Below are 27,775 nucleotides of genomic sequence, written 5' to 3'. Positions count from 1 at the left end.
GTCAGAATGAAGGCAATGTTTTTATTAAAAAGACAGTAGCTAACATGACCTACCCTTTGAACTATAAACCCACAGTAGCTAACATGACCTACCCTTTGAACTATAAACCCACAGTAGCTAACATGACCTACCCTTTGAACTATAAACCCACAGTAGCTAACATGACCTACCCTTTGAACTATAAACCCACAGTAGCTAACATGACTTACCCTTTGAACTATAAACCCACAGTAGCTAACATGACCTACCCTTTGAACTATAAACCCACAGTAGCTAACATGACCTACCCTTTGAACTATAAACCCACAGTAGGGACACAACAAGAAGAGTAAACCACATTGTTTTATTTGAACATTACTTTTCCCTTCTCTTTTTATTGAGTAATTAAATTGTAAATGATTATATATTTCTACTGACCCCTTGTAAACGTATATTTACCAAGCTGGAAGAGTTAATGAAATATTATTTTAATTAACTCTCCTTTTAAGGGTGGAAGATCTAAAGCGCTTCTTGTTGTCTTTTGGTTCTGTGGATGACTGAAGTGTGCACATTTGCCGTTACAAAACATTAATATCTTAACCCATTTTGGGCGGGAACCCCTTTTGGTGTTAGCATTATGTTATGCTTTAGCTATTGAAAAATAGCAGACCTACAAGCTCATAGCGCGCCACCGAGTGGCGCGCTACGAGCTTGTAGGTCTGCTATTTTTGAAAAATCGAAGAACCACTGACATAGAAACATAGCTTTTTCAGAAAACTGTCAGGATGTAGAAGACATTTTTAGAATCTGATCTCAGGTCAAAATATCTTAATTAAAATCTGCCGTTTAACTGTTTGCAGTCAAAAGTTGATGCCATTTACTGAAGCCCTGCATGGGGGGGGGGGAGGGGGGGGCACCTGCAACACAGCAATAGGCTATTCACCATGCAATGAATCAATACAGGAATATCATAATTTCTTCTTTTGTTGTTTTGTTTTAAGAGCCAGGTCGTTTTTCAAGCTTTGAGTGATTGAAAGTGGCCTGGCTACTCAAGGTAACAACTGGAAGGGGGGGCTTTCTTCATCGCTTGTATAATGCAGTCTTTGGCAAGCTCTCTCATTGTATTAGGTACATTAGGACGGAAATGTGCACCAACTTAAAAATGCCCATGTGAAAAAACATGGAATGTATTAAATTAATGGTCTATTTTGCCTCGGGGCAGTAATGAAAGGGACCCCCAATGAGTTCATTTTTCACGGCTTTGGTTATGCATTCAGCACTCTAATTGAATTTCAATGTAAGTTTTACAAAGTCTTTATTACACCGAGTCTTGATGTAAATTGCATGTGATCTATCGTGGGACTTTCGCCCATTAAGACATTTTAATTGTGACATGCACTCTTTCTACGCACCTCGTGCTTTTATGCCTATTCCTCCTCATCTAAATTAGTCAGTTTCTTCTATTGTTGGCACTGTTTGTGTGGATTGAGAAAAGTAGTCTGCATACTCTCTGCAACATCCATGAGAACAGCTCCTTAAAAGGAGTAATTGCTTGTCACCCCCTTGCTAGGAAAGGGGACAGCACTAGACAGCTAAAGTATACTGGAGTACACACAAGTCACAAGGATTTTCAAGATGCTCACAGATGACTGCACAAAGCACATTTTAGCATGAAAAATCGATTGTTAAACTTAGCCAGTGAAAAGGACAAAACACAGCACACCAAACACGGCAAAAATCTTTCAATCTCTCAATGTCTGCATGGCGAGGTTCATTTCCATGAAGTACATTACATAGACTTTAGTGGCTGCTGTAACATATAAGACAATAAAAAGAAAAAACTCTTATTTTAATAAACTAAAGTAAAATAACACTTATTGGGGGTCCATTTCATCTCTCTCTCTCTAATGAAAGAATTGTGCCTAACAATTATTATTTTTCCTCTATTTACATAGAACTTATTTCACTTACACGTCTGAAATGCAGCTTGTCAGTCAGTTTTCTCTGTCTCCATCTAGTGTTTCTGCTTGTCAACTCATTTCAGCTCTCACACCTTGACAGCATGAATTGGAAAACAATTGTTTACTACAACCCTCTCTTGTCACCAGTGAGCTACTTTTCTAAACAAAATGACTGTAAAGGAAAAGAATAGAGATTGAATGTTATCACAGTCTCCAGCTGGGAATTGCTCATGTTAAACCTGAATGGATCGATTGCGTGACTATGTGTATGCGTGCGTGCGTACTTGCGTGTGTGTGTGTGTGCGTGTGTGTGTGCGTGAGAGAGACAGACAGACAGACAAAGAGTGAGAGCGTACAGTATGTGTGGGGCCATAGATGGTGCATACATGTGCATACTGTATGTATGCATGCCTGCCATGCTCACGTGTATTTATATATACTTGCGCTGGAACCCTTAGGCTGAATTGACCAGATCACAAGACGGGGGAAGAGGCTTGACCTGATATTTCCTTTGTTGTTTGCTCAGGAAAGGGACGTTATTGTAAAAGGGCTGTAAAGATAAATAACCTTGCCGTTTCCATGGCAAAGGCGCAAACACAACGCGCCGAAGACAAAAGAGCTGAAGACAATAAATCCTCCACTGTCAATTTTGTTTAGTTTTCAAAGTGTTTTTGAGGGAAATATGGTTTCAAAACAAGAGGCCACATCCATTTTTCCATGGAGAAGGGGAAATCAGATCTTTTTTTTTTCTGAACAGGCCACAGTTTCATCTTGTATATTATTTTCCATGCCACGCCATCCTGATTGGGAGTAGGAATATCTGATATCATATTTTGCCATTGGGTCAGGAAACTCCTTCTACAGCTGTATATGTGTGTTTTTATAGCCTTTGAAAGAAAGGGCATTGTCTCAAAGTACCCAAGAACAGCATGTCCAGCCTTCAAAATCAAGTGGAAATTACCATCCACGACACTCCTTTTTTAATAAGCTAAACAATGCATCCTGGGTAAACATGCACTTGAGTCTGGTTCAAAGGTCAACAACAGTTCACTCTGTTAGAGATCAAATTGTTGTCACCATCACAGACTTTTCTTATAATTATGGAGGCCAATGAAATTTAAGCCAAGAATTCCTTTTCATATTTGTACTCCTGTGAAGATACAACATCCTGACTCAGGTTGCACAAAAGCAAGTAGAAGGACTGAGCTTTGCTTCGAGCTCCTTGACCCACGTCACTCAGCTGACACCATTGGATAATGTCCAATTCATCTTGGCTACCAAGCCAAGCCAGGTCAGACTTGGCCTTGAATGCAAAAACAAAACACTCATTATTCCCTCCATCCTTTTCTAACACGGCATTATCTTTTAACCACACTAACCCTGGGAATCGGCACACTAATGGGCATTATAGGTGAACATTTTCTATTAAAAAAAAATCCCAACAAAGAAATATGTATTATATATTTGTAAAACAATAAAAAAAATAAAAATCAAATAAACCATTTTCAAACCATTTGAAAATAGCAGATCTATCTATAAGCTCACAACTTATTGCCACGCAACATGAGCTTGTAGATCTGCTACGGACGGCTTAAGTGGTTAATTGGCATGGGAGATGATCCCCGTCGGTACACAGGGAACACGCCACGGCCAGCCTTATCGCTCTAATACATAAGCAAACACAGGAGTCTTTATAGCATGTCGTCTCAGCAAGCAACACACGGCAAAGATTACTGGCCTTTTAGAAGCCCTGAGACAGGGCCGAGCCCAAGTAGTATTTTATCTTGGCAGTTCGAGGCGCTTTGTTGTCTTTTTTTCTGTGAAGCCCAGGGATAAAAGAACAGCCTCCATGAGCTGTATCTGATTAAGTTCTAAGTCTAACTGTTAGACACATCTTTATTGGCAGCCAGTTGCCATACATGTGGCAGGTATGGAGGCCTTTTTAGTTGTTGGCAAAGTACTGCGAGACTCTCTCCTCACGACACTTGTGTGTGTTAACTGAAGTACTAGTTAGCACTAAGGTGGCAGGAGAGGAGCCCCCAGCTCGTCGACATCAACAACAACAACAACAACATCAACAAACTGGAATTGATGGTAAGCGTTTATTATCTGGTTTAATTGCTCGTCATCTGGAGGATCTGACAGTTGCGGTTAATGAGAGAGGGAGAGGAGGCACGCGCCGTTGGCAGTGGGTTTCATAGTGCAAGATGTATGTGCTTGTGTGTGAGTGTGTGTGTGTGTGTGTGTGTGTGTGTGTGTGTGTGTGTGTGTGTGTGTGTGTGTGTGTGTGTGTGTGTGTGCGTGCGTGTGCTTGCGTGCGTGCGTGCGTGAGGGGTGTCGAAGAGGGGAAGCTAGACTACATTCTAGTTCAACAGAAGCGACAGAGGCACAACAAACGGCAAATCATTTGTTTATCGAATTATCAAAACTAAGACAGGAGTTTCAAGCACCCTTAGAGCATCTTGTTAACCTGTGTGTCATTGGTGCTTATGGCTGCACACACTGCAATATGCAAACTAAAACCAGCCATAAGCACATGGACACACACAGACACACGCGTTCACCAGACGTAGCTTTGCTGTATACAGCAATCAGATGCCGGGCACAGACAGGATATCACTGAAATTGAGCCCCTTCCTCAATTTCTCATCTGGGATGCAGGCCTGGCCACGGTCCAAGAGGGGACCTCCCTGACATTGTGTAGTGTCACGCACACATCCAGGCATGGTTTTTTTTTTTTACGAAAAGTGCATCGAGACCAACATGGCCCTCAGGCAAATCCGATTTCTGTTTCCCCTTCACATGGGGTCCTCTGATGACTGGGTAATTAGCACGCAAGACCACAGAGAAAGTCCGGACAGGGAGGAGCAGTGCTCTCTCACAGGAATATAGACGCAAAAATAAAGCTCAGAAAAGGTTGAGACGATATGAACACAAATACACGCATGCACGCACACACACACGCGCGCACACACACACACACACACACACACACACACACACACACACACACACACACACACACACACACACACACACACACACACACACACACACACACACACACACACACACACACACACACACACACACACACACACACACACACACACACACACACAGCCACAACCACATCCACCACCAGAAACCCTTTGGATACCAAGTCCCATTCATAAATTTCTCCCCCGTTCAGAAACATGGGCATCACTGGAACAGGGGCATACCCGTCCTTTTTACTACTGCTCCAGCTCGCCAGGGGCCACATGGGAACAATTAGGGGTATACGCTAAGTTTGGCGAGGGTCCGTAGCAACCAGCTGCATCTGTTTTTATTTACCTTTTTGCACTCGTGCTGGATAATGTCATGAGCACATCTGCTACTGTGCAACGTAACCGTGGTCACATGCGTGGTTGACCCGTGATTCTGTAATTACCCGCGGAGCGAGATGAAGAAGCCCTGCAAACCACTGAGAGCCCCACATCCCCTCCTTGCTCCCACTCGTCTCCCCTCCATGCCTCCAGTGGCACTGGATTCCCATCCGCCCTCCAAACACGCCAGACCCGGCTATAGTCAGAGCGCTTCTGCTGAGCTGAGCAGAACAGGACAGGACAGAACAGTTCACACAGATTTTTCTTTTTTTAACTCTCGGAACTGCAGAGAAAACAAAATCCTCTATATATATATAGCGATCAAAACTGTGCGTCGCGTGTATTTTGACATCAGAATTATGACAGCGGCAGCCTACTTTGAAATGGAAGTGGCCTTGAGAGAATTATAAATGTTGAGTAATTTTATGTTATCTATTACTGTAAGAGAAAATAAGGATATTATTATATTACATTTTGAGGAAATATCACAATCGAATTCTGAAAACACTGTATCTGTGTATAAACTACTTTCACTGTGTGTTTATAGCTTCATCGTGTTTTGTGAGAATATTCATGTTCTCTAAAGAGCCACGAGGCTTTCAGTTAGCTAAAAGCCTACACAAAAACTTAAATACCCCCTTTCTACTGGCTTTACAGAGAGTTCTTGCTTTCAAAAAACGATGACACCCGGGTGCAATAGGTCATGTATGCAGACTCAAATTAGTCACATGTGGCAAATGTAATTGCACGGTAGTGAGTGAAGAAAGAAAGAAAGAACGCCTACACTACATTGTTTCAGAGTTCTTAAAAGGCGGGCCAGTCTGAATTACACCAAACAAAGCTAGGACAAGTTTTCCACACTATTCTAAAGTGTAATTTATACTTCATCGTATGCCATGCTACAAGACTGCAGAGTATAAATTAGCCTTAAGCCATTGTGTTGGTTGGAAATTGTGGAATTTAACAATTTGAGGCTTCACACAAATTAGCCAATCAAGACAGGCCTTGTTTATAATGATGATGAGTGATTATGAGCAATAACAGTGAGGGCCATATATGGATCACTTCACAGAAGCAGCGAGGGGGTTGGGTGCCACCATGCTTAGCATCTCCCAGATGTGCAAACCATATGTTCTGACTGAAATTAAAACAAAAAGGAAACACTGCAACATGAAAGGGATTTTTAAACTTTGTTAAGACAGTTAACAGTCTATACAGATAGAGTAATGGCCGAGCGAGGCCACATGAAAGAACTGGGGATGTTGGTGTACTTTTTGCATCACTTATTCCGTTTCCTGCTCATAAGTTCACCGAGCAGATGGGAACCAAAGGCAAGGAGGAAGTTTAGATTTTCTGCCCCACGGCCCACTGTATATGATGCGTTTAACTGCGAAACACTGCATTGTTGTCATTTACACTGCCTGTGGTGCATACCAAGAGGTCAAAATAACAGAGGGGGACGCAATGCTGCTCTTGTTTCTTACTATGATATATGATCATAAGCATGAAGTTAAGTCAAAGATAATTTGGTGAATAAGAATTAGAGTATACAGCATCATGAATGTATAGGAATAATGAATACGCAATCAAATTAAAAACACAAGAAAATGCTGCACACAGATCACCAATTACTGATGTAAAATTGCCCTGTGATCTTCCATAGATTGATAATCAGGGGGGATATAAAAGCAGCAGTGGTTGAAAATAAATCCAATGGATAAATAGTGTCTAAATCTGGTTCACTGGGAACAACTGAATAGCTGTTCATATTTCTGATACAAGCTGTCTGTCCCATTCATGGTCCCATCTTGATAATCTACCGTACTCTACTGAAAACATGACCAACAGTGCCCTCCTCTGTCATGGTGGGTGCATGGCAACCCAGCTACAAAATATCCCACTGCAAAGCAAAGTAAAGTTCTTTGTTTACCCAGGGTGAATGGACTAAGCTCGAGATGCTTGTTTACAGCCAGACCCTGCTCATAGAACATTTCATGGTAGGGGTTCAATGCCTTGCTCAAGGGCACTTCAGCGGTGGTAATTTTAACGTGCCGGTCCGGGGATTCGAACTGGCGACCTTCCGATAACAAGACCGCTCCGCAAACCGTTCGGCCACCGCTGCCCGTACCGCACCGCTGCAATCACCATGGCCACTGGCTGCAATCACCCAAAAGTATGTTTTTTATGTGGCCACACCCACCAGTTCGTTAAGTATACCTGGTTTTCAGGTGGGTGGTGACCCACCTGGACTGAGGCCGCACCCACAGCTGTTGTTAATATATGATAAAGGGGAAGGGATGACATTGTGATGTATAACGTGGTGGTGTTTCGATTGGGCCTTTTGACTCAAACTTCTCAAAGGCTATCAGCTTTCAGGAAGAAACCAAAAATACACAGGGAAGACAATATTATAACCACACCTGGGGGGCTATTAAGAGTAATCTTAACTCCACACACATACAAAACAGAAAAAGTACAAAAATCACAGCACTCCATCTTTAAGAAAGAAAGAAGATACTTGGCTGTAAAGCTGGTTGAAGAATATTGATTGGATTCACTGAACAATCTAATAAAACCTGGACAAAGACGTATTGAGATCTTTATGTTTGTTCAAGAAGCAAACCATTGTTAAAGGACCACTTCACCACTTTTCAACCTTCCTTCCTATAATTGGTCCTAACTAATGTTCATGATAAAATACCACAATTTTTTCCTACTCAGTCTGTGTCTCATAGGAAGGCTGTGGGCAGTTCAGAAACCCGTCCACCAGTGACATCATCGATGGTGAATCCAAGCTAATAGAAACGGCAGGCTTTCTTTTCCTGAAAAGTTGCAATGCAAAAGTTGAAGCCATCGTTCTCACGATAATACAAATCTAAATATATTTTAAAACAAATCTTGTTTAAAAAAAAATCTGCCTAATGATGATGTCACTGGTGGACGGGTGTCCGAACTGCCCAAAGCCCTCCTATGAGACACAGACTGAGTAGGAAAAAATGGTGGTGTTTTATCATGAACATTAGTGAGGACCAATTATATGAAGAGATGTTGAAAAGTGGTGAAGTGGTCCTTTAAGTTTCATTAATACCAGGCTTTTCTGGGAATGGGTATAAGCTGTGTGGGGATCCTCTCTACATCAACCTGTTGTTGGAGAGAGACATGTTTATTAAACGGCTAGCTTGTACTGACTGTGTCTGGATAATGTCGACCCTCAGGCCATGGCTGGCAGAAAGGTCTGGCTGTATTTCTGCTTTTGTAATCAACCTTTGCAGCAGTGACTGGCCCACATCATCTCTCATGGCTGCTAACAGCCATCTAGTGTGTGATGGATGTCATGATGGGATCATTGCATCACGTCAGCAGATAGAAATAAGAAACGGGGTCAATTGTTTTGGAAAGAAAAAAGTGCCTTTTCCATAAACACCTGGCTGGGAAAGTGTATAGGCCTACTGATTTATGAGTTATCTCTACTGTATTGGACACTGTTTTGTATGTGGGGCCCAATGAAGAACTGGGAACTATTGCAAAATGGAGCCAGAGAAAAACCAAGCTCTTTATGGACTGGGCCCTAGGAGAAATGGGCGCTGTGCAAAGGAAATTATACTTAATAATTGTTTTTTAAATATTAAGTATGACTGTACCCCTAAATCGGAGTTAGTGTTAAGCAAATATATTTTCATAATTGTATCAGTAAAATTATACTTTGGTATACCACACTATTAGTTTGTTTGGTAATGTTGTAAAAAATATATATTTTGAGCTGAGAAATTGTGAAAATCCTGTCTGTCTGTCCGTCTGTCTGCCTGTTGTATCACAGCAGCTTAGAAACCATTATGGAAGGCAAAACGCCTCTGATGTAAATATAACTGTTTAGGACAACAAATGCTAACAATGTATATTATTCATTATTCATGACTGAACTGTGTTTTAAAGTGGAATCAATTATTAGAAATGGGTTTTCTAATGTAAAACATTTGGTTCTCCCAAAATGAGACGAGTTATGAGTTCCAGTATTATCCTGATACCATAACTTTAAACTTAAGTTGGGGTTTCATACCATGTGATGTGAAGTACCCTACATATTTATTTCTGAATTTCTGAAGTCTCTATAGTGCCAACTTTCTTACAGAACAAAGGCCTAAAGGCTCGCTTTTTCTAAAGAAAAAGTTGTTAAAGCGAAGTGTTTTATGAATCTAAATCAATTTAAAACTTGCAAGATCAGACCATTTTCCCTACTGCAGTGAGTTCAGGAACAGTAGTCAGACAGGAACATGCACTGGCAAAATATGAAAACAAATACCTCTCGATGCCACTTGGGGACGCTAACGTCTGTGAAATGTGGAAACTACAGTGCAGCTTTAAAGCTGCTCTTCTGCATCCATGTTTAATAAAGTCCCCCTTTTTCCTAATGCAATTTTCACAAGTCTAAGTTGATGCCCCAGCTTTAAAGAGGCATATAGTGTCCAGTGTAGACCATTTCAGTATTCCCATGTCGCTATGAGGAAATGTGAAAGCATTGTCAACATCCTATAAGCTGATTACAGCACCATATTTTTAAACAAACTAGAATAACAAATTAATACATAAAAACAAAATAAGGGTGTTTTTTTCTAACCATAGCTAACTAACAGCAGTTTTTTCCAGTTTGTCATTTCCCAGAACGAAGGTTACAAACAGGAAACCATCAAGGCAAATAATACACAATACAATAGAGCTAAAACACCTCTACAGATATGCTTGGTTGCTTAGCGTAGTGACATCCACAACTCAAAGCATAGTACTTATCAAATTATTGTTTTAGATGAGATAAGATTGTCAACACATCTGTCATGTTGAAAGGTTTGTAACAGAAATGAAGAAAGACAAAAGTGTGTTGCCCCCTAAATTAGAATTAGAACTTCACCCATTTTCAACCATGTCTTCAGCCCACCTCCGAGATGTAGAGCGAGTAGACGGAAATGGTACCATCTTATAATAATGAGCATTAGTGAGGACTAATTATATGAAAATAAGGTAGAAATATGTGAAGTGCTTGGGATGCACATGCAGATCCGACACACCAAAGGTCCGGCAAGACCGACATGCGGAAACAACGGTCGGACATGCGGTCGAACATGGGCTGCTCCCGTGCTTGCGGTTCTGGTACCCATTACTATTACATGGGTTCAAGTGAAATTCTGCAAGTGGTCTGTCATAGCAGGTATCATATTATATTACAAAGGAGTTAGAATTTCAATGACATCATTGTTTGTAACTGCTCATCAGATTCCCACTTGTACTGTCTCAGTATTTTTCAGTAGTTTCCTAGAAATCTACCAACTCTGTTGTATTTTTGGTATCAATGTCAGTTGAGGTAAGATTCTGCTGGCGCTTTAGTTGGATCTGATGACCCGAGATGGAATCCTAGCTGATCCAACGATCACTTGCATCAGTTACATCTTGAAGACCCAAAGGCTTTGTTTCGTTTGTGGTGGTGATGCCATCAACACGCTCTGCAGATAACTTTTCACTTGGACTCCTTGATGTCTCATTGATGTGGAAATTAAAACCAGTGGTCTCTGTCTCGGCATATGGTGAACTGGTGGTAGAAATGTCTCTGCTTGTTTCTTCAGTTGGAGTTGCATCAGTTGAATTCATTGCAGAGACTGCAGAGGTTTCCTCCAGAGGTTGTGCTACATGTGTTTAAAGCCTCCAATGCCGGAGCGGTGAAAGAAGGGGCAGAGAACCCCTCAATAGGAGCTTTACTGCTGTTGAGGTATGGTTAAAAATGAACACTTGATATATGTACATTAAATCAAATGTGAAATAATACCATTGCCATTTAATGACACGAGCAAGACTGCAAATGCAACATTATAGCCTTATCTATCTATCTATCTATCTATCTATCTACCTACCTACCTATCTACCTACCTACCTACCTACCTATCTATAAATGCACCACATCTCTGTCTGTACATCTGTCTGTACGTGTGTACGGCTGTACACACGGCTATACTCGATAACCGTTTGCTCCACCGACTTCAAATTCCACACACACACGTTACACACCCCCACACTGAGTACAGTGCCCATAGAGTACACACACGTTACACACCCCCACACTGAGTACAGTGCCCATAGGGTACACACACGTTACACACCCCCACACTGAGTACAGTGCCCATAGAGTACACACACGTTACACACCCCCACACTGAGTACAGTGCCCATAGAGTACACACACGTTACACACCCCCACACTGAGTACAGTGCCCATAGAGTACACACACGTTACACACCCCCACACTGAGTACAGTGCCCATAGTGCCCTGATTCCCCCCCACCGCCCCCCCCCCTTTTTCCCCTCACTGTATATGTTTATTTTCCCTTTTTACCTCCATTATGATGAATTCCTGTACTGTTCTTTGTCTATATAGAAGTGTCTATTTGTACGTCTCTAAATGTTTTGATGAATTGAACATGGTGGACCCTGTTGTAAACAAGTGTAATGCTTAATTGGGTCGTCCACTCACAGTTAACAGCCTTTGTATTGAGTTTGTGCTTGAAATGTACTGTAATTCTGCAAACTGTTAATAAAATTTTCAATCAATCAATCGAGTATACACGTTACACACCCCCACACTGAGTGCAGTGCCCATAGGGTAATAAAAGGATAGAGGCCGAACCGGAGCGACGGCCATGTAACTCGAGAACCGTGATCACCCCTAGATCTCCTATGGAGTTGGCCTGTTCTGACATCACAATGTCATCACAATGGTGTTCTGACATCTGCATAGACTCCATATTATTTGGGCCTGTCTGACAAAGAACTCAATATATGGGCATAAAAGGGACACAGACATAATAACTGGGTGGGGCATCCATTTCCAACTTGCATCGTTCCAAGTAGGCCAGGGGCCAACGGACACCGCTCTAGTTATATTAAAGGACAACTAGGGGGATGCCATACTGTGTCGTAGGCTCATGTCAGTTTGTCATCTTCCCCTTCACATTCAATAGAATCCTGTGATCTTGTGTGGCAAGATGTCATTTCCTGGGGTCTAGTAGGACTATAGTAAATAATAATTAAGAAATCACTGTAGAATTTTGTAAACAAAGACATATTTAGCCACTTGTTCGAATGCCTCCGCCACCCTGTCAAAAATAACTAAACTCGTAAAAACGAAAGAAAGCAGCAAATGGAAAAAATGTAACACTCATCTTTTACTTTCTCTAATAACAACCTAAAACATGAACCGGTGGGGGAAAAAACTAAGTTGTCCTTTAAAATGTTAAATTGAACTAAAAGCAGATAGACAAGTACAGTACTTGTGAGTAAGAAGTTACTTGAAACAAAATGACTTTACAATACTTGTTCAGTTCCAGTAATGGTAACTCAACATTGTTAACTTATGTATGCTATTTTAGCTGTCAGTGGGTTAAAAGTTATGGTATCAGAATAATACTTGAGAGAACTCGTGATTCGTCTCAGTTTGGGAGAACCAAATGCTTTACATTATCTAAAAATGTTCGGTTTTGCTTTACTATAAAAAGTCAGTAACTATAAAATGTTGTATAATAATGTCTCCACCTCGTTTCCCCTCCAAAACATTTGCTTTGCTACTTCATTGGAACATGGCAGAAACAATTAAGCCATGTCAGTCGTAAACAAAAATAAACACACTTTGCTATTATCGTTATGTGAGAATTGTAATGTGTAGGCTGCTCCGATTCACAGTGGAATATTTGCATTAGGATTTGGTTAAGAAAACAAGATCTGTACCAAAGGCTTATGATATTCACCCATTTTGTTCAACATCATTTCCACAAATCAACACACTTTTAGTGTGTTGAACATTATTAGTATGATTTCAAAGAGATGAGTAAATTATAGAAGGCCTGAACCTAAAAAAAACAGCACCATTAAATCTATGTTGTTTGAAATGCAACTAAAAGCAGATCTTAGTGACAAGTGCAGTACTTGCGAGTAGTAAGCAAGTAGTAAGCAGTTACTTGAAACAGGCAAATTACTTTACAATACTTATACCAGTAAAGAACTAGTATAGATCGCATTAGTTACCTGGTAACTCACCATTGTTATGTATGCTATTATTTTAGCTGACAGTACAGACTTTAAATCACTCTTAGTTCAAACAGCTTGTAGAAATGAAGTACCTATTTAATTTTTCTGTGGTGATCGGGCCCCAACTACACACTTACCTGTGCATGGCAGAGTGTTCTCCATGGTCCAGTGCATTTTGTGTTGCATCTCTTTGAAGGTGAATTCAACATCTACCCTGTAGAACGGCTGCCATAATGATGTATTGTCTGTGCAGGGCTGTAAAAGAGATTAAAGTTTGTGATGGTTATGAAATGCTGTGAGAAAAGACTAAACATGCTTACATTTCAGCATTTGCATAGACCACTGGTTCACAAACACTGTCGCAGACACATTTTTATGGGTCCCTTCATTTTTGCCTTCCTGTATTTTTTGTTATTAATTATTATTATAAACATTTTCAAAAAACATTCTGCAACCACATTCACCCCCCCCCCCCCCCCCCCTCAAAAGCAAAAAGCTAAATGTTCCATGAATTAAAAACAAATTCAATAATTTGCTTTCTTCATGAAGAAATCAAAGAAACATCTAAGAAATTCCATAAATTAGAAAACAAATGTGAAAATAGCCGATCTACAAGCGACATGTGAGTTTGTAGATCTGCTATTTTCACTATTTTGTTTTTCTCTTTTGGGTCACAGGTTAAAAGGTTTGGAAACCACAATTGAATTTGACTAGTGAATATCATGGCAGATACCTTGGTCTGACTAGTGAATATCATGGCAGATACCTTGGTCTGACTAGTGAATATCATGGCAGATACCTTGGTCTGACTAGTGAATATCATGGCAGATACCTTGGTCTGACTAGTGAATATCATGGCAGATACCTTGGTCTGACTAGTGAATATCATGGCAGATACCTTGGTCTGACTAGTGAATATCATGGCAGATACCTTGGTCTGACTAGTGAATATCATGGCAGATACCTTGGTCTGACTAGTGAATATCATGGCAGATACCTTGGTCTGACTAGTGAATATCATGGCAGATACCTTGGTCTGACTAGTGAATATCATGGCAGATACCGTGGTCTGACTAGTGAATATCATGGCAGATACCTTGGTCTGACTAGTGAATATCATGGCAGATACCTTGGTCTGACTAGTGAATATCATGGCAGATACCTTGGTCTGACTAGTGAATATCATGGCAGATACCGTGGTCTGACTAGTGAATATCATGGCAGATACCTTGGTCTGACTAGTGAATATCATGGCAGATACCTTGGTCTGACTAGTGAATATCATGGCAGATACCTTGGTCTGACTAGTGAATATCATGGCAGATACCGTGGTCTGACTAGTGAATATCATGGCAGATACCTTGGTCTGACTAGTGAATATCATGGCAGATACCGTGGTCTGACTAGTGAATATCATGGCAGATACCTTGGTCTGACTAGTGAATATCATGGCAGATACCTTGGTCTGACTAGTGAATATCATGGCAGATACCTTGGTCTGACTAGTGAATATCATGGCAGATACCTTGGTCTGACTAGTGAATATCATGGCAGATACCTTGGTCTGACTAGTGAATATCATGGCAGATACCGTGGTCTGACTAGTGAATAGCATGGCAGATACCTTGGTCTGACTAGTGAATATCATGGCAGATACCTTGGTCTGACTAGTGAATATCATGGCAGATACCTTGGTCTGACTAGTGAATAGCATGGCAGATACCTTGGTCTGACTAGTGAATATCATGGCAGATACCTTGGTCTGACTAGTGAATATCATGGCAGATACCTTGGTCTGACTAGTGAATATCATGACAGATACCTTGGTCTGACTAGTGAATATCATGGCAGATACCGTGGTCTGACTAGTGAATATCATGGCAGATACCTTGGTCTGACTAGTGAATATCATGGCAGATACCTTGGTCTGACTAGTGAATATCATGGCAGATACCTTGGTCTGACTATTAGTGAATATCATGGCAGATACCTTGGTCTGACTAGTGAATAGCATGGCAGATACCTTGGTCTGACTAGTGAATATCATGGCAGATACCTTGGTCTGACTAGTGAATATCATGGCAGATACCTTGGTCTGACTAGTGAATATCATGACAGATACCTTGGTCTGACTAGTGAATATCATGGCAGATACCGTGGTCTGACTAGTGAATATCATGGCAGATACCTTGGTCTGACTAGTGAATATCATGGCAGATACCTTGGTCTGACTAGTGAATATCATGGCAGATACCTTGGTCTGACTATTAGTGAATATCATGGCAGATACCTTGGTCTGACTAGTGAATATCATGGCAGATACCTTGGTCTGACTAGTGAATATCATGGCAGATACCTTGGTCTGACTAGTGAATATCATGGCAGATACCTTGGTCTGACTATTAGTGAATATCATGGCAGATACCTTGGTCTGACTAGTGAATATCATGGCAGATACCTTGGTCTGACTAGTGAATATCATGGCAGATACCTTGGTCTGACTAGTGAATATCATGGCAGATACCTTGGTCTGACTATTAGTGAATATCATGGCAGATACCTTGGTCTGACTAGTGAATATCATGGCAGATACCTTGGTCTGACTAGTGAATATCATGGCAGATACCTTGGTCTGACTAGTGAATATCATGGCAGATACCTTGGTCTGACTAGTGAATATCATGGCAGATACCTTGGTCTGACTAGTGAATATCATGGCAGATACCTTGGTCTGACTATTAGTGAATATCATGGCAGATACCTTGGTCTGACTAGTGAATATCATGGCAGATACCTTGGTCTGACTAGTGAATATCATGGCAGATACCTTGGTCTGACTAGTGAATATCATGGCAGATACCTTGGTCTGACTAGTGAATATCATGGCAGATACCTTGGTCTGACTAGTGAATATCATGGCAGATACCTTGGTCTGACTATTAGTGAATATCATGGCAGATACCTTGGTCTGACTAGTGAATATCATGGCAGATACCTTGGTCTGACTAGTGAATATCATGGCAGATACCTTGGTCTGACTAGTGAATATCATGGCAGATACCTTGGTCTGACTAGTGAATATCATGGCAGATACCTTGGTCTGACTAGTGAATATCATGGCAGATACCTTGGTCTGACTATTAGTGAATATCATGGCAGATACCTTGGTCTGACTAGTGAATATCATGGCAGATACCTTGGTCTGACTAGTGAATATCATGGCAGATACCTTGGTCTGACTAGTGAATATCATGGCAGATACCTTGGTCTGCAGGATGAGGCCAGTAGGAATTATCAGTTGGACAAAGTCTTTTGTCTCATTCACAGTGAATGTATCTGTCTGTGTCTCAGCACCATTGTCCCCTCGCTTGGTCAAGCCCATGCTTCGTTGGAAGATGTTCAACACAGATTCCCCAGCTTTGGAATCGGTCACTGAAAATTACACAATTAAAATGTGTCATAATGATTGTACATGAATGACTTTTGGTACTCATACAACTCATACTGCATATTGCCACAACAAACTTTCAACGTAATGAATGACTCTATCTTCCACCCACCATCTGGACACGTAGCTTCCATACTGTATGCATATTGTCCACTGACCAGCTTCAAAGCCAGGAATTCTCCTGATTTGTTCATTACCTGTGAACCAAACGATGAGGATATTAAAGCAGGCAACTCGGCATGGATGGATCTCAGTTCAGTATTGTAATACTGCCAATGGCCACTACATGGCATGATGCTGCCTCAAGTTCCTTACTTTCACAGGACTCAAGAGCTCCCTCCTCCTGCCTTGGACTGTTATGTCTGGTCCCGTCATGTCAATGTTCATCTGGATCAGACTAGCATCTTCTGCAGCAACAACCAGGTTACCCCTCAAAGACAGTGACCAGTCCAACTACAAACAAATTAAACATACAGTCAGGGTTCGATCCGGCCGGGTCCACCGTGCACAAGTGTGCATGCATGAAAGCCGCCCCCCCCACACACACACACACACACACACACACTATCAGCTTCTGACTAGGGGAAACACTGGACAATAAAGCATGAATTAGGCTCATCATTGAATATAAAAGGGTAATCAACATACTGTAGTGAATTCCATTCAATCTGTGCTCACCTGAATGTACTCTGGATCACACTTAATGTGCTCTCTGTTAGGCAGTACCGAAACCATGGGGCACTTCATGATGAAACTGTGAGTTCGGCCTCCAAATCGACTAATCCTCTTCAAATTCACCCCATCAGCAAAAGGTAGGTAATTTTAGAGGTCCTGCATGGTTTAGGTTTAAAATATTTATTTTGTTTAGTTACGTGCATATAAGTGAAACAAAATACATTCAAATAATAAAATACGATGAGAAAACAATAACTGACTCTGAAATGTAGTTTCTGGCTACATCTTTGTGGACAGTTGGAGGATTAGATCCGGGGATTCCAAATTGACTGGTTAAAATAAATAAAGAGATAGAGTAAGTACTTTTGTACACCAAGAGCTGTCCATATACAGTATAGCATCTTTGAAGGGTGCCCATCTCTCTGACTATAAAGCCAACAGAATCTAGTATCTACCCCATTGTTTTCCTTTTCGTGGCAGTAAACAACAACTTACAGTGAGATGGAATTATTGTATTGTAATATGGGAAAATCCAACAGTAACTAATTACCTTCAATTTGTAGGGTTCCCGACAGCCAGAGTCGAAGACCTTCTATGCTCGCTCTGTGGATCCACATCTCCATGTACTCTGAGAAGCACTCCACATGAGGTGAGAATGATCAACGTTTTACTCAGTCTGCAATGGAGACAATGTTAACAGAAACACCAAAGAATGAGGTTAACCATTTATTTACCTGATAGTTTTGCTGGTAGCTTTTCCATCAACTCTCTTTTCTGAAGGCAATGCATATTGCCTATAATGGTAATTAACACACCATAGAACAAGTTGGTGATTTTTAAAAGTATCATTTTAACAGATTGTGTGCCCAAGACATCTGTGGACGTCCTGTGTATTACCCTGCGTGTTGTGCCCTAGACGTCTGTGGACGTCTTTATAAAAAAAAGAAAATGTCAAAAAAAATGAATGTAAAACGTGGGCACCCTGGGTTTGTGTGGGCACATGAATAGAGTGAAACTTTAACAGTAAAGGACTCGCTCACCGTATGGAAAATAGAAGTAAAACTCCTTAAACTGAGACTTAGAAAGATATTTTTTCTTTATTTTATCATGCTCATAAAGTGCTCTGTGCTCAAAGTGCAATTAAAAAGCAGACGTTTCGGTCCTAAGACCTTCGTCAGTGCTATATGATTTTCACAGACAAAGAACTTGCTCTTAAAGAGCTCCAAAACAATACAGCTCAGGTGCTGAGAATTGCTGATTACTAATTGATGACCTCACCAGATGGTGGGGCGTGGACATTACAGAATAGATATACAAATTCACACAGTTATATAGGAAACAAGAATACTGCTTACATCACATGTTGACAGACTAATACAATCACTTTTTGAAAATAACTTTTTCCTTATAGGTAGCACTGGAGGGAGAGATCTTCATTCAAGCCACCTGGATTGACAGACAATAATAAATCCATCTAGATTCAGTTTGGAGGAGTTTAGTGTCTAAATCAAAGAAACATTTTTTTTTAAAGTCTCAGTTTAAGGAGTTTTACTTCTATTTTCCATACGGTGAGCGAGTCTTTTCCTGTCAAAGTTTCCCTTATGTTTTTGAGACAACCGCCACCGTAGTCAAGTTTGGAAAGAAAAAAAGGACGAAGAAAGGCGCAACAGTTTTCTCAGTGCTCACATGAATAGAGTGAAATGTTTCACTTAGGGTATAGCACTGTATGAAATTATATATTTTTTAAGGAGAACGTCTGCTTATTATGAGATGGTTGTTAGGACATTTCGACAGGAAGTAACTTTGCATGCACAACATGAACCTCTTTATAGGCAAACGGACTGCAGGGTTAAGGGCAAAACCACCTGTGTTTGCATTCAGTTGTAAAATAGTGATGAAAGGGGGGAGAAAAGAAAAGGGACACGGAAATTCAAGCATGTGTGAAAAATAACACAAGGCTCACATGTTTTTGTTATGGGTTACTTGCTATTAAATACTTAAGCTAGATTTCACTTTTAAATTATTTTCTTTCTTTCAATCCTTATTTTATGGGATTGGAATTCGAAGAGATTCAGTAAATCATTTCTACTTGATGTTGAGCTTGTAGCTCTGCTATTTTTTGGCAATAATTCTAGAAGAATAGTATAGTAGTATAGTAGAAGTTTAACAGTTTTATGGTCTAAACCTCAGGTCAAATGCTTGGCTACGGTGTGTAGTGTACCAGCATTCAAATCCGAGGGGGGTAAAAAAATGTCTAGCCTTCTTTGGTCCTTGGTCGTGGAACGACCTACAGTCCAGACTAAAATTGGCTTTGAAAGTTCCTTTGAGAAATTTCAAAAGGATCATCTTATAGTCCAACACCCACATGTTTGGATATGTACTAGCCTTTGTTCATGCCTATATATTTATTATTTCTGTTTATATTTTGTACATTGTGTATTTGCCCTGCCACATGACTAAAAGATTAGCACTTTGGTGATTTGTTGTATTTATTTCATAGGTACTTTGAGGTGTATCATGGATATGGATATTTATTTTGCTGTTCTATAATGTGACATATACGATGTAGTATTGAAGTGTAATTTTATTTCTGCCTCTTGGCCAGTGCCATGTGTTTTTCCTAGTTAAATAAAGGTTAAATAAATACAATTTTAATATTTTCTTATTTTTAACTAGATTCAATTATCTGGGAGAACTTTGCACACAGAATAATGAAATGTATAAGGAATCCAAGAACGCCATCATCTGAATTAATATAGTAACTGATTAAATCGTCACTTTAATGAATAAAACATCTAGAAACAAACCGTATCGTCAAACCGTAATACCATATCGTCTAAAAGCAGTGTTTCTCAAACGTTTTCATGTCAAGGAACCCCAAATTGACACATGCCAGGGAAGAGGAGATATTTACGGCTCTAGCAGTGATTCTCAACCATTTTAATTTCAAGGACCCCCCAGCTTGAGATGCATTAGGCTACGGACCCCCACTTAATGGTATTTCTATCCCTGGGACCCCAATTTATATTGTTTAACTCAGAGAGTGTACTAATGGAACCAAATGCCATTTGGTTCCATTTGTACACTCTCTGAGTTACAGACATAAGGATCCATTTGGTTCCTAACCATCTATCATTTAGCAGGGGACCCATGGGGACCCCCTGGAACTCCCTAAAGGACCCTGGCCCGCTGGGTGTCCCCGGACCCCACTTTGAGAACCACTGCTCTAAAGAGCCCTCCTCCCCTACCCAGAACTCAATGACGTAATCTGATCTCCACAAGTAGAGCAGCCATTTTGTTAGCCAACTTGCTGTTTACAGTCAGGAAGGTTAGCCGCTTCATGCTGCAGCAGAAATAAGAGAAAATACAAGCATTTCTCCTGAAGGTTGGCGTGTCGGTATTGCGAAAACATTGTTTCTGTCGCTTTTTTACGACCGGGCCATTGTTAAGTTGCGGCGAGGATTTGTTGTTTTATTTTGTCGAGGAGGTTTCACAGGCAGCGTGAAACCCATTCATTGTTTCAAACAGCGTGTCGTGTGGTTATTAGCATTAGCCGGCTAGCTTAGCTTGTTAGCTCATTCTGGTCCCGGGCGCGCGCTGTACGCAGGGAAAAAGAATCATCGTCGTTCATGGCCGCCACATATCGGATTTAAAACAGTTGTGTGGCGACTGCAAGCTAACACAATTATTGTTTGTTCCATACCTCGGCCACATCGTCTAGTCCGAGCTGCGTCCACTCGCACTTCTGTTGCAGTTTTTTCTCAGTAGCCGAAGTTAACTTCTTGTTGGACAAGTCGCTTGTATCTGGCGTCCTATCTTTGAGTACAAAATACCCGGCGTCTGTAAATAATACCGATTCACGTCCACTCCAGTTCTTCCACAAACAAACATGGCAGAGCTGTACATTCGGGTGGCCGAAGATGAAAGCGAGGAGCCCATGGAGATTCCTTCCGAGGACGACGGCACCGTTTTGCTATCGACGGTAGCGGCCCAGTTTCCTGGGGCGTGCGGCCTGCGGTACAGGAGCCCCGAGTCCCAGTGCATGCGAGGGGTCCGCCTGGCCGAGGGGGTCCTGCATGCACCCGAGGCGGACTGGGGCAACCTGGTCTACGTCGTCAATTACCCTAAAGGTGATGGTAATAATAATGTACACTTATTTGAACTAGTGTTCAAATGTAACAACAACATTGACACTTACTACTATGGTTACATATGTGTACTCTCGAGTTACAAATGGGGAAGAAATGCAGCCATGCATAGATTTGAAGACCTACCTCATTATTCCAGCTTTATGTTCATAAATTGCAGTTTCTTTGTGCATATACCACAATGATGAAGCACTCACATTGTTGTTATAAGTGGGCTAGTAAAACTAGTTACAAATGCATAAATTAACATGGATGATTTTGTTATCAGTTTAGCATTGAGTGTTTATATTAAAATGTGCATACTTTGTTTAAATAGACAACAAAAGGAAGATGGATGAAATGGATGCTGCCTCTGCATCCAAAGTCAAGAGGGGATTTCAGAAGACATCAGATCTCATTGTCCTAGGACTACCGTGGAAGACCTCAGAGCAAGACCTGAAAGATTACTTCGCAACCTTTGGTGAAGTCATCATGGTTCAGGTAATTAATGCCAACGTTCTGGTCTGTGAATGTGTGGCAGTCTGTATGAATAATTCAAAAATAAAAAAATAAATTACTCATAAATGTCATTACCTGCAGGTAAAGAGAGATGTAAAGACAGGAAACTCAAAAGGGTTTGGGTTTGTCCGGTTCACCGAGTGGGAGACGCAAACCAAAGTGATCTCTCAGAGACACATGATCGATGGAAGATGGTGTGACTGCAAACTCCCCAACTCAAAGGTACATTGGAAACCTTTTGTTGGGTGCTTTATTGTTGCATACACAATACACATACAATATAGCTGTTAGAAAGCAAAATAGGCTCTGCACATAACTGCAGTCCCATGTTTTCGGAAGGTGATGTGCCTGTTTCCAGTTAGTTTACCCGTAACTTTGTTTGATTGGCTCAGTCAGCAGCCGATTTGAACCAGAAACACAAGACACCTTCACATGTTTCCTGTTCAAAACAAACAGCTGTAGGAAAATGTCTATGCCACCTTCTGAAAACCTAGGACAGAGCCTATATTCTACTTTTTATTCTTCACAAAGTGGTGAGTATTGTTTTTATACACGCCATAATAGAATGCTTAACTGGATTGGATTGCTGTCTTGTCTGTCATAGGCGGGTCCTGATGAGCCGATGCGCTGCCGTAAAATCTTTGTTGGCCGCTGCACAGAGGACATGACCACAGATGAGTTGAGGCAGTTCTTCATGCAGTATGGCGAGGTCACTGACGTCTTCATCCCCAAACCATTCCGGGCGTTTGCCTTTGTCACCTTTGCCGATGACCAGGTAGGGGGTTTCTCTCTCAATCTCAGCTTGCAATACTGTGTGTGCATCGTGGTATCCGTGCGTGTGGTCAGATGTGTTTGCGTCATCATTTCCCTGCTTTTTATTTTTTTTCTCCTCCAGGTCGCACAGGCACTCTGTGGGGAGGACCTTATCGTCAAGGGTGTCAGTGTGCACATCTCCAACGCCGAGCCTAAGCACAATAATAGTAAACAAATGATGGGAGCAGCAGGAGGTCGGTTTGGGGCTGGTGGGTTTAGTCAGGGTTATGGCACTAATCGTGGTGGGATGGGTAGCAATAGCAGTGGGGTAAACTTTGGGGCTCTCGGCCTCAACCCAGCAATGATGGCCGCTGCACAGGCAGCGCTGCAGAGCAGTTGGGGTATGATGGGTATGCTGGCTAACCAGCAGGGTCAGACGGCCGCCGGTACTGGCACAGCCACAACAACCCGAGATCAGACCTATGGCTCTACTAGCACCAGTTATAGCAGCCCCAACTCCGCTAGCCTCGGTTGGGCTGCGGGCACTAACTCGGCTTCTAGCAGTGGCTTCAGCTCTGGCTTTGGCACCTCTATGGAGTCCAAATCTTCTAGTTGGGGAATGTAGAGAGCTTTGAGTTAATCTTTATTTTTATTTCTTCTTCATTAGGCTAATCCGGGTAAGTATGGTTTAGGGGGATGAAAAAAAATGAGTCATATCTTTATGTCCTGACTATTTAAGAAAGAAATGCCTTTTTATTTTGTTTGAGAGGAAATTTATACTTGTGTGACTAATTATGTAGCCAGTTGAGTGGTTGAAGTGTTTAGTTTGTTAGTGGAATCTGCCACATTACTTTTTTTTTTCCTTTTGAGAAAATGTTAATTTGAGACATGATTGACTGTGCATGCAAGGTATATATTTCTGAAACATGCACGAATATCTGATAAGCCCCCCTTGCTGCCCAGCCACTGTATGTTAATGGCATTGATATTGTTTAATCTCTGTGCAGCCGATTGTATAATTTTTTTGTTTCACATTTTATGGAAATCGCCCTCATGAAAATCTCTTCTACAGCCGTTCAGCAACTCTTTTCCAATTTCCCGGGAGGAAGCGCCTCATGGGCAGCAATGTTCGACCGATCTCAGACTTCTCAGTATCAATACCCCTCTTCCCATGTGTAAATGCTTTGCCATCAAAGAACACAGCTTCACTCTTCATATACTGTGTTAGACGGTGGGTGTTGTCTCTTTTTCTCTCACCTTTTCATGGATTTAGAAAATCTTGTCTGCTCTTATCGCTTTTTAAAGATCAAATGAGTGGGATTGGTAGTGGACAGAGTGAGACTGAGAGTGAGCGAACGGGAGAGCAAAATGAAAGCACGTGTGGAAAGGACTGGTTGTGCAAACATTTTTCTAAGAGCCAAATGCCTGAGAGAGATGGAAGAACCTGTGGCTTTTGTGCGAGTGTGAGAGGAAGAAACCAGTACGAGTGTGTTCCTAATTGCATCAAGGACATTTTTTGCATCTCTCGAGATCCCTAAGGTCTCTACTTTTCTCAAATTATTCTATCAAGCTTAAATCTAAAAAAAACAAACAAAAAAAGCAGTGAAATGTTATGTGCTATGAGTATTTGTACCCTCTCGTAGCTTTATCTTGTCTGACTTGATGTGAATGCAGTGTATGATGTGTGCTTTAATTTCTCCTTGTTACCACCCCTTTTCTGTGTGAAAATGTGACTTAGTGCTGGTGAGGTTTGTGTGGACAGCATTGGGGGAGCTTGGAAGTGTGTATTGATGCAAGTGTAACCTCATTGGCTGGCTGGAGTGGCGTGTGGGTGACCAGTCCCCATTGAAAGTTTGTGTTTGACGTGGTTCTGAATGCATTTTCTATGTTTTTGTGAATCAAAGGGAAGTCTCAAATAAAAACTAAATTTGACTAGGTATGTTGCCTTCTTTACAGTGACTTATTTTTTCCCACATTAATTGAACTGCCAAAACTTTAATTCGCATGTGTAGGGACCTTGGACATGGCCAGCCCAGATTTTCATCTGAATCCAGATTGGAGTCAAATTTGGAGAAGCTGAGGACTGGAGTTTGGTGCATTGTTGGGTGGGCCAGCACAAACCAACAGTGGACATGCTGCAAGAATGCCTTAATCCTGAAAAGGAACTTCGCTTACAAGAACACTCAGACAACCCGCTATTTAAATTTAGAACGGACGACACTCGATTGGCCTGAGGTATTTTTTTTTATTTGTACCTATAATTTCACCTCAAGTGTAGGACTAAAATTAACTGATACACCTCTAAATGTCTGTTTGGCAGTGTTTATGCCTTTGTTTGTCCCAAACTGTTTAGACCTGGCTTTATATCAATGGTTTATTTTCTTGTCAATTGTCTAAATAACAAACTCAATTTGTAATGGAAGGAATTTATTCACTAATTTCTTTTCATGTCGTTCAACTGTACAATTTCAATTGGGCATCAAGTGGATTTTGTTCATTATTTTCTTTTTCTTTTTTTTAAGAGCTTGATTGTAACATGAATCAGTTTTGCAGGGAATTTTGATAATTGTTGATTGAACATGCCAGCAGGAATCCTCACTTGTGTATTGATCATTGAAAGCTTTTTAGTCCTTGGGTGTAAAATAAAAGTTTGAATTTTTTTTAATCAACTGTTGTTCTCTCAATGTAGATAAGGCATTGATAGCATTGTTTTGCTAGGAGTAGAACCCATATTGTACCTAATTGCCAAGAAAATGTTACTCCATTCCGGCAGTTTTTGTGATACACATCACATCTCCTATGCTGCCTTTAGGTAGCACTACATGCAGAAATTCTTGGGACAAGTCCTCTAAAATGGTTGGCATTTAATTAGCAATGTAATATAAATGTGAATTTCTAATTCCTAATGTTAATTATTAAGTTAAAAAAACATATCTCAGCTTCTGAAGATTTGCCTGGGAATGTTTTGAGGGTCTGTTGGGATACCAGCCATAAACAAGAGTACAGTCTGAAGGATTCTTTGAAACTAGCTTAATTTAATCAATGTCAACATGTATTCCTGCTGGATGTCATCAACCAGAGCCTTTAATTTGACTTGATGGGCCCGTCGTGAGGGACCGGGTAGTAATGATGGTGATACAGTTGCATGATTATGGTTAAAATCTTTATTCTTGCAAGATATTTGTGACCATTAATTGGTCTTATGCACAGTTGTGCAGCCCTACTTGGTGGTGCACTTATGCAGTTGATGCCAGCAGTCATGTACTAGACCGCTTGTATTACAAAACGCATCTGTTGCCAGTTCTGCCCACCATTCAGCAGCTTTTGGACCACAGACAAACATGGGGAATGTACCTTGTTACACTAGTTTATGGGCAGAGGCAGAGCAATGTCATTTCCACAGATTTGTAAATGGAGAATTGTAAATTTCTGATTCATACATTTAATCATACACCAACAGCAAAAGCTGATTGGACTGCTAAGTTTGTCCATTTGTTTTTTCCTTTGAAAGTTGATGTGCACTACTAGACATTTTGATATGTCTTTCTTTCTGCATTATGCCACATACCTGTATCATGTAATTATCTTTCCAGCTGGGGGGGAATATTGCACTTAAAGACTTTGCACATACAAACAGTGCTGTCTTTCTATTATGCTACCGGCACCCACAGGGTTTATTAAGCAGTTCATTGACTGGGTCTGTACTTTTTTCCCCTCCAAATCTCGGCTGACATTGCCTATCTACAAGCTCACACTGTTGCGAGCTTCACAGCTTGTAGGCCTACATCTATTTTCTTTAAATGTTTTAAGAGACAGGGGTCCCTATTTGGCCTTTAGCCTTACTCTAATAATTCAACCCTTGTTTAGTAAGTCCACATTACAAATTGTGCACTTATTTAGGCCTTAATTGTGGAGAATGATCACTTTAAAACAAGGGACACTGGACCACAGTGTATATGGGACTGTCAATTTATGCTAGGATCATCCTTTTTATATGAAAATTAAGGTTTATGTAGCCAGCATGTTATTAAAAGTTGCATTTGCTTATCTACTGTGCACGTAAGGAACAAAGTTCTAATCGGAACAGCCAAACAATGCACCATGAGAAAACCCAGAGGTTTGGCTTCAGTCACAATGGCTCCATAAAGTGGACTCAAAAGTGGAAAAGTAGTAAATCCAAAACACAATGGTCTTGCAAAGACCTAAACTATAGGAGCAGCAAGCAGGTGCACTGCTGTGAAGCTTTGTGGTTAAATTACAGGTGTCACACTGTTGTGTAAGAAGCTCTGACGTTACTGTAAGAATGTGCTTTACTATTGCAATGTAATGTGAAAGTAGTTCAAAAGAGGCCAACACAGACGACTTGTCTCACCATACTGGTCCTTTTTGATAGCCAGCATAGGATAACCTGTTTGGAGGAGACACTAATTTGCTCAACCTCTTTGCATAGTACTGACTGGCAAGAAAAATGTCTTATCAAAACACTCCATTCAAAATGGTTGGAGTACACATCACATTACAAATCCATGAAAACCGGTCTTGTCCTACCCGTCCCGTTGTTGCACTTTGCCTGCATGCTTGAACTACATTATTTTTACTATTACTGTATGTCAAGTTGGACAGACATGCAGATTATTAAAATTCCTTGACCGATTGTGTTCCCCTGCAGTTCACCCCTAAACATAACTGACAAATAATGAACAATCGACATCCTTTATCATAGCCCTTCCTCCCCATTGCCCTGTGCCTTTTCCATGTACACACAAAACATTGTCATCACATGCACCGCTCAGTAAGATGAAGGGATCTGCTCTCTACTGAGTGCATCTTTCTAATTAGACATGTGGATGTGGTCTCGTCATTCAACTCCCCTAGGTTTC

The 27,775-nt window shown here is 41.0% G+C and overlaps 2 protein-coding genes across 10 annotated transcripts in view; one reads left to right on the top strand and one right to left on the bottom strand.

Moving 5' to 3' along the window:
* The window catches only part of ciroz (ciliated left-right organizer protein containing ZP-N domains), a 60,464-nt gene extending 41,791 nt beyond the window's left edge, over window positions 1-18,673 (bottom strand). For 3 of the 6 annotated variants that reach the window (XM_079491017.1, XM_079491012.1, XM_079491016.1), the window contains exons 1-7: window positions 18,537-18,670; window positions 18,047-18,172; window positions 17,500-17,652; window positions 17,137-17,274; window positions 16,934-17,018; window positions 16,636-16,805; window positions 13,511-13,628 (exon numbers count right to left, since the gene is read on the bottom strand). In XM_079491017.1, the coding sequence (XP_079347143.1) occupies window positions 13,511-13,628; window positions 16,636-16,805; window positions 16,934-17,018; window positions 17,137-17,274; window positions 17,500-17,568 (580 nt within the window). In that variant the 5' untranslated portion in view covers window positions 17,569-17,652; window positions 18,047-18,172; window positions 18,537-18,670. Of the gene's footprint in view, window positions 1-9,424; window positions 11,056-13,510; window positions 13,629-16,635; window positions 16,806-16,933; window positions 17,019-17,136; window positions 17,275-17,499; window positions 17,653-17,756; window positions 17,826-18,046; window positions 18,173-18,230; window positions 18,291-18,536 lie in introns of those variants that run through there. The other 3 variants (XM_079491014.1, XM_079491013.1, XM_079491015.1) reach the window with 3 other exon arrangements.
* A 2,095-nt stretch (window positions 18,674-20,768) lies between these two features.
* On the top strand, window positions 20,769-25,560 carry tardbpa (TAR DNA binding protein a). Of its 4 annotated transcripts, none has more exons than XR_013792096.1 (7): window positions 20,769-21,626; window positions 21,961-22,124; window positions 22,224-22,364; window positions 22,747-22,917; window positions 23,038-23,149; window positions 23,968-24,126; window positions 24,908-25,560. XR_013792096.1 is itself a non-coding variant. In XM_079526369.1 (6 exons), the coding sequence occupies exons 1-6, from the start codon at window positions 21,386-21,388 to the stop codon at window positions 24,072-24,074; spliced, it is 951 nt and encodes a 316-aa protein (XP_079382495.1). In that variant the 5' UTR covers window positions 20,769-21,385; the 3' UTR covers window positions 24,075-24,830. The 4 variants fall into 4 exon arrangements, 2 of the variants coding, with proteins under 2 accessions (XP_079382495.1, XP_079382494.1); XR_013792097.1 differs by having other exon boundaries at window positions 23,038-23,164; XM_079526369.1 differs by lacking the exon at window positions 24,908-25,560 and having other exon boundaries at window positions 23,038-23,164; window positions 23,968-24,830.
* The last annotated feature ends 2,215 nt before the right edge of the window (window positions 25,561-27,775 follow it).

This window comes from Electrona antarctica, assembly GCF_951216825.1.
Source record: "Electrona antarctica genome assembly, chromosome: 2".
Classification (NCBI taxonomy): Eukaryota; Metazoa; Chordata; class Actinopteri; order Myctophiformes; family Myctophidae; genus Electrona; species Electrona antarctica.
Note: the sequence above shows the minus strand (reverse complement) of the source record. Positions and strands in the feature narration are given on the sequence as shown.

What these genes read in the sequence shown, in the direction of transcription:
- tardbpa (XM_079526368.1), top strand. Translation starts at nt 21,386, where the DNA reads ATGGCAGAGCTGTACATTCGGGTGGCCGAAGATGAAAGCGAGGAGCCC. An exon ending in CGTCGTCAATTACCCTAAAG is followed by an intron (nt 21,627 to 21,960) that starts GTGATGGTAATA and finishes TTGTTTAAATAG; the next exon opens with ACAACAAAAGGAAGATGGAT. An exon ending in TCACCTTTGCCGATGACCAG is followed by an intron (nt 22,918 to 23,037) that starts GTAGGGGGTTTC and finishes TTTCTCCTCCAG; the next exon opens with GTCGCACAGGCACTCTGTGG.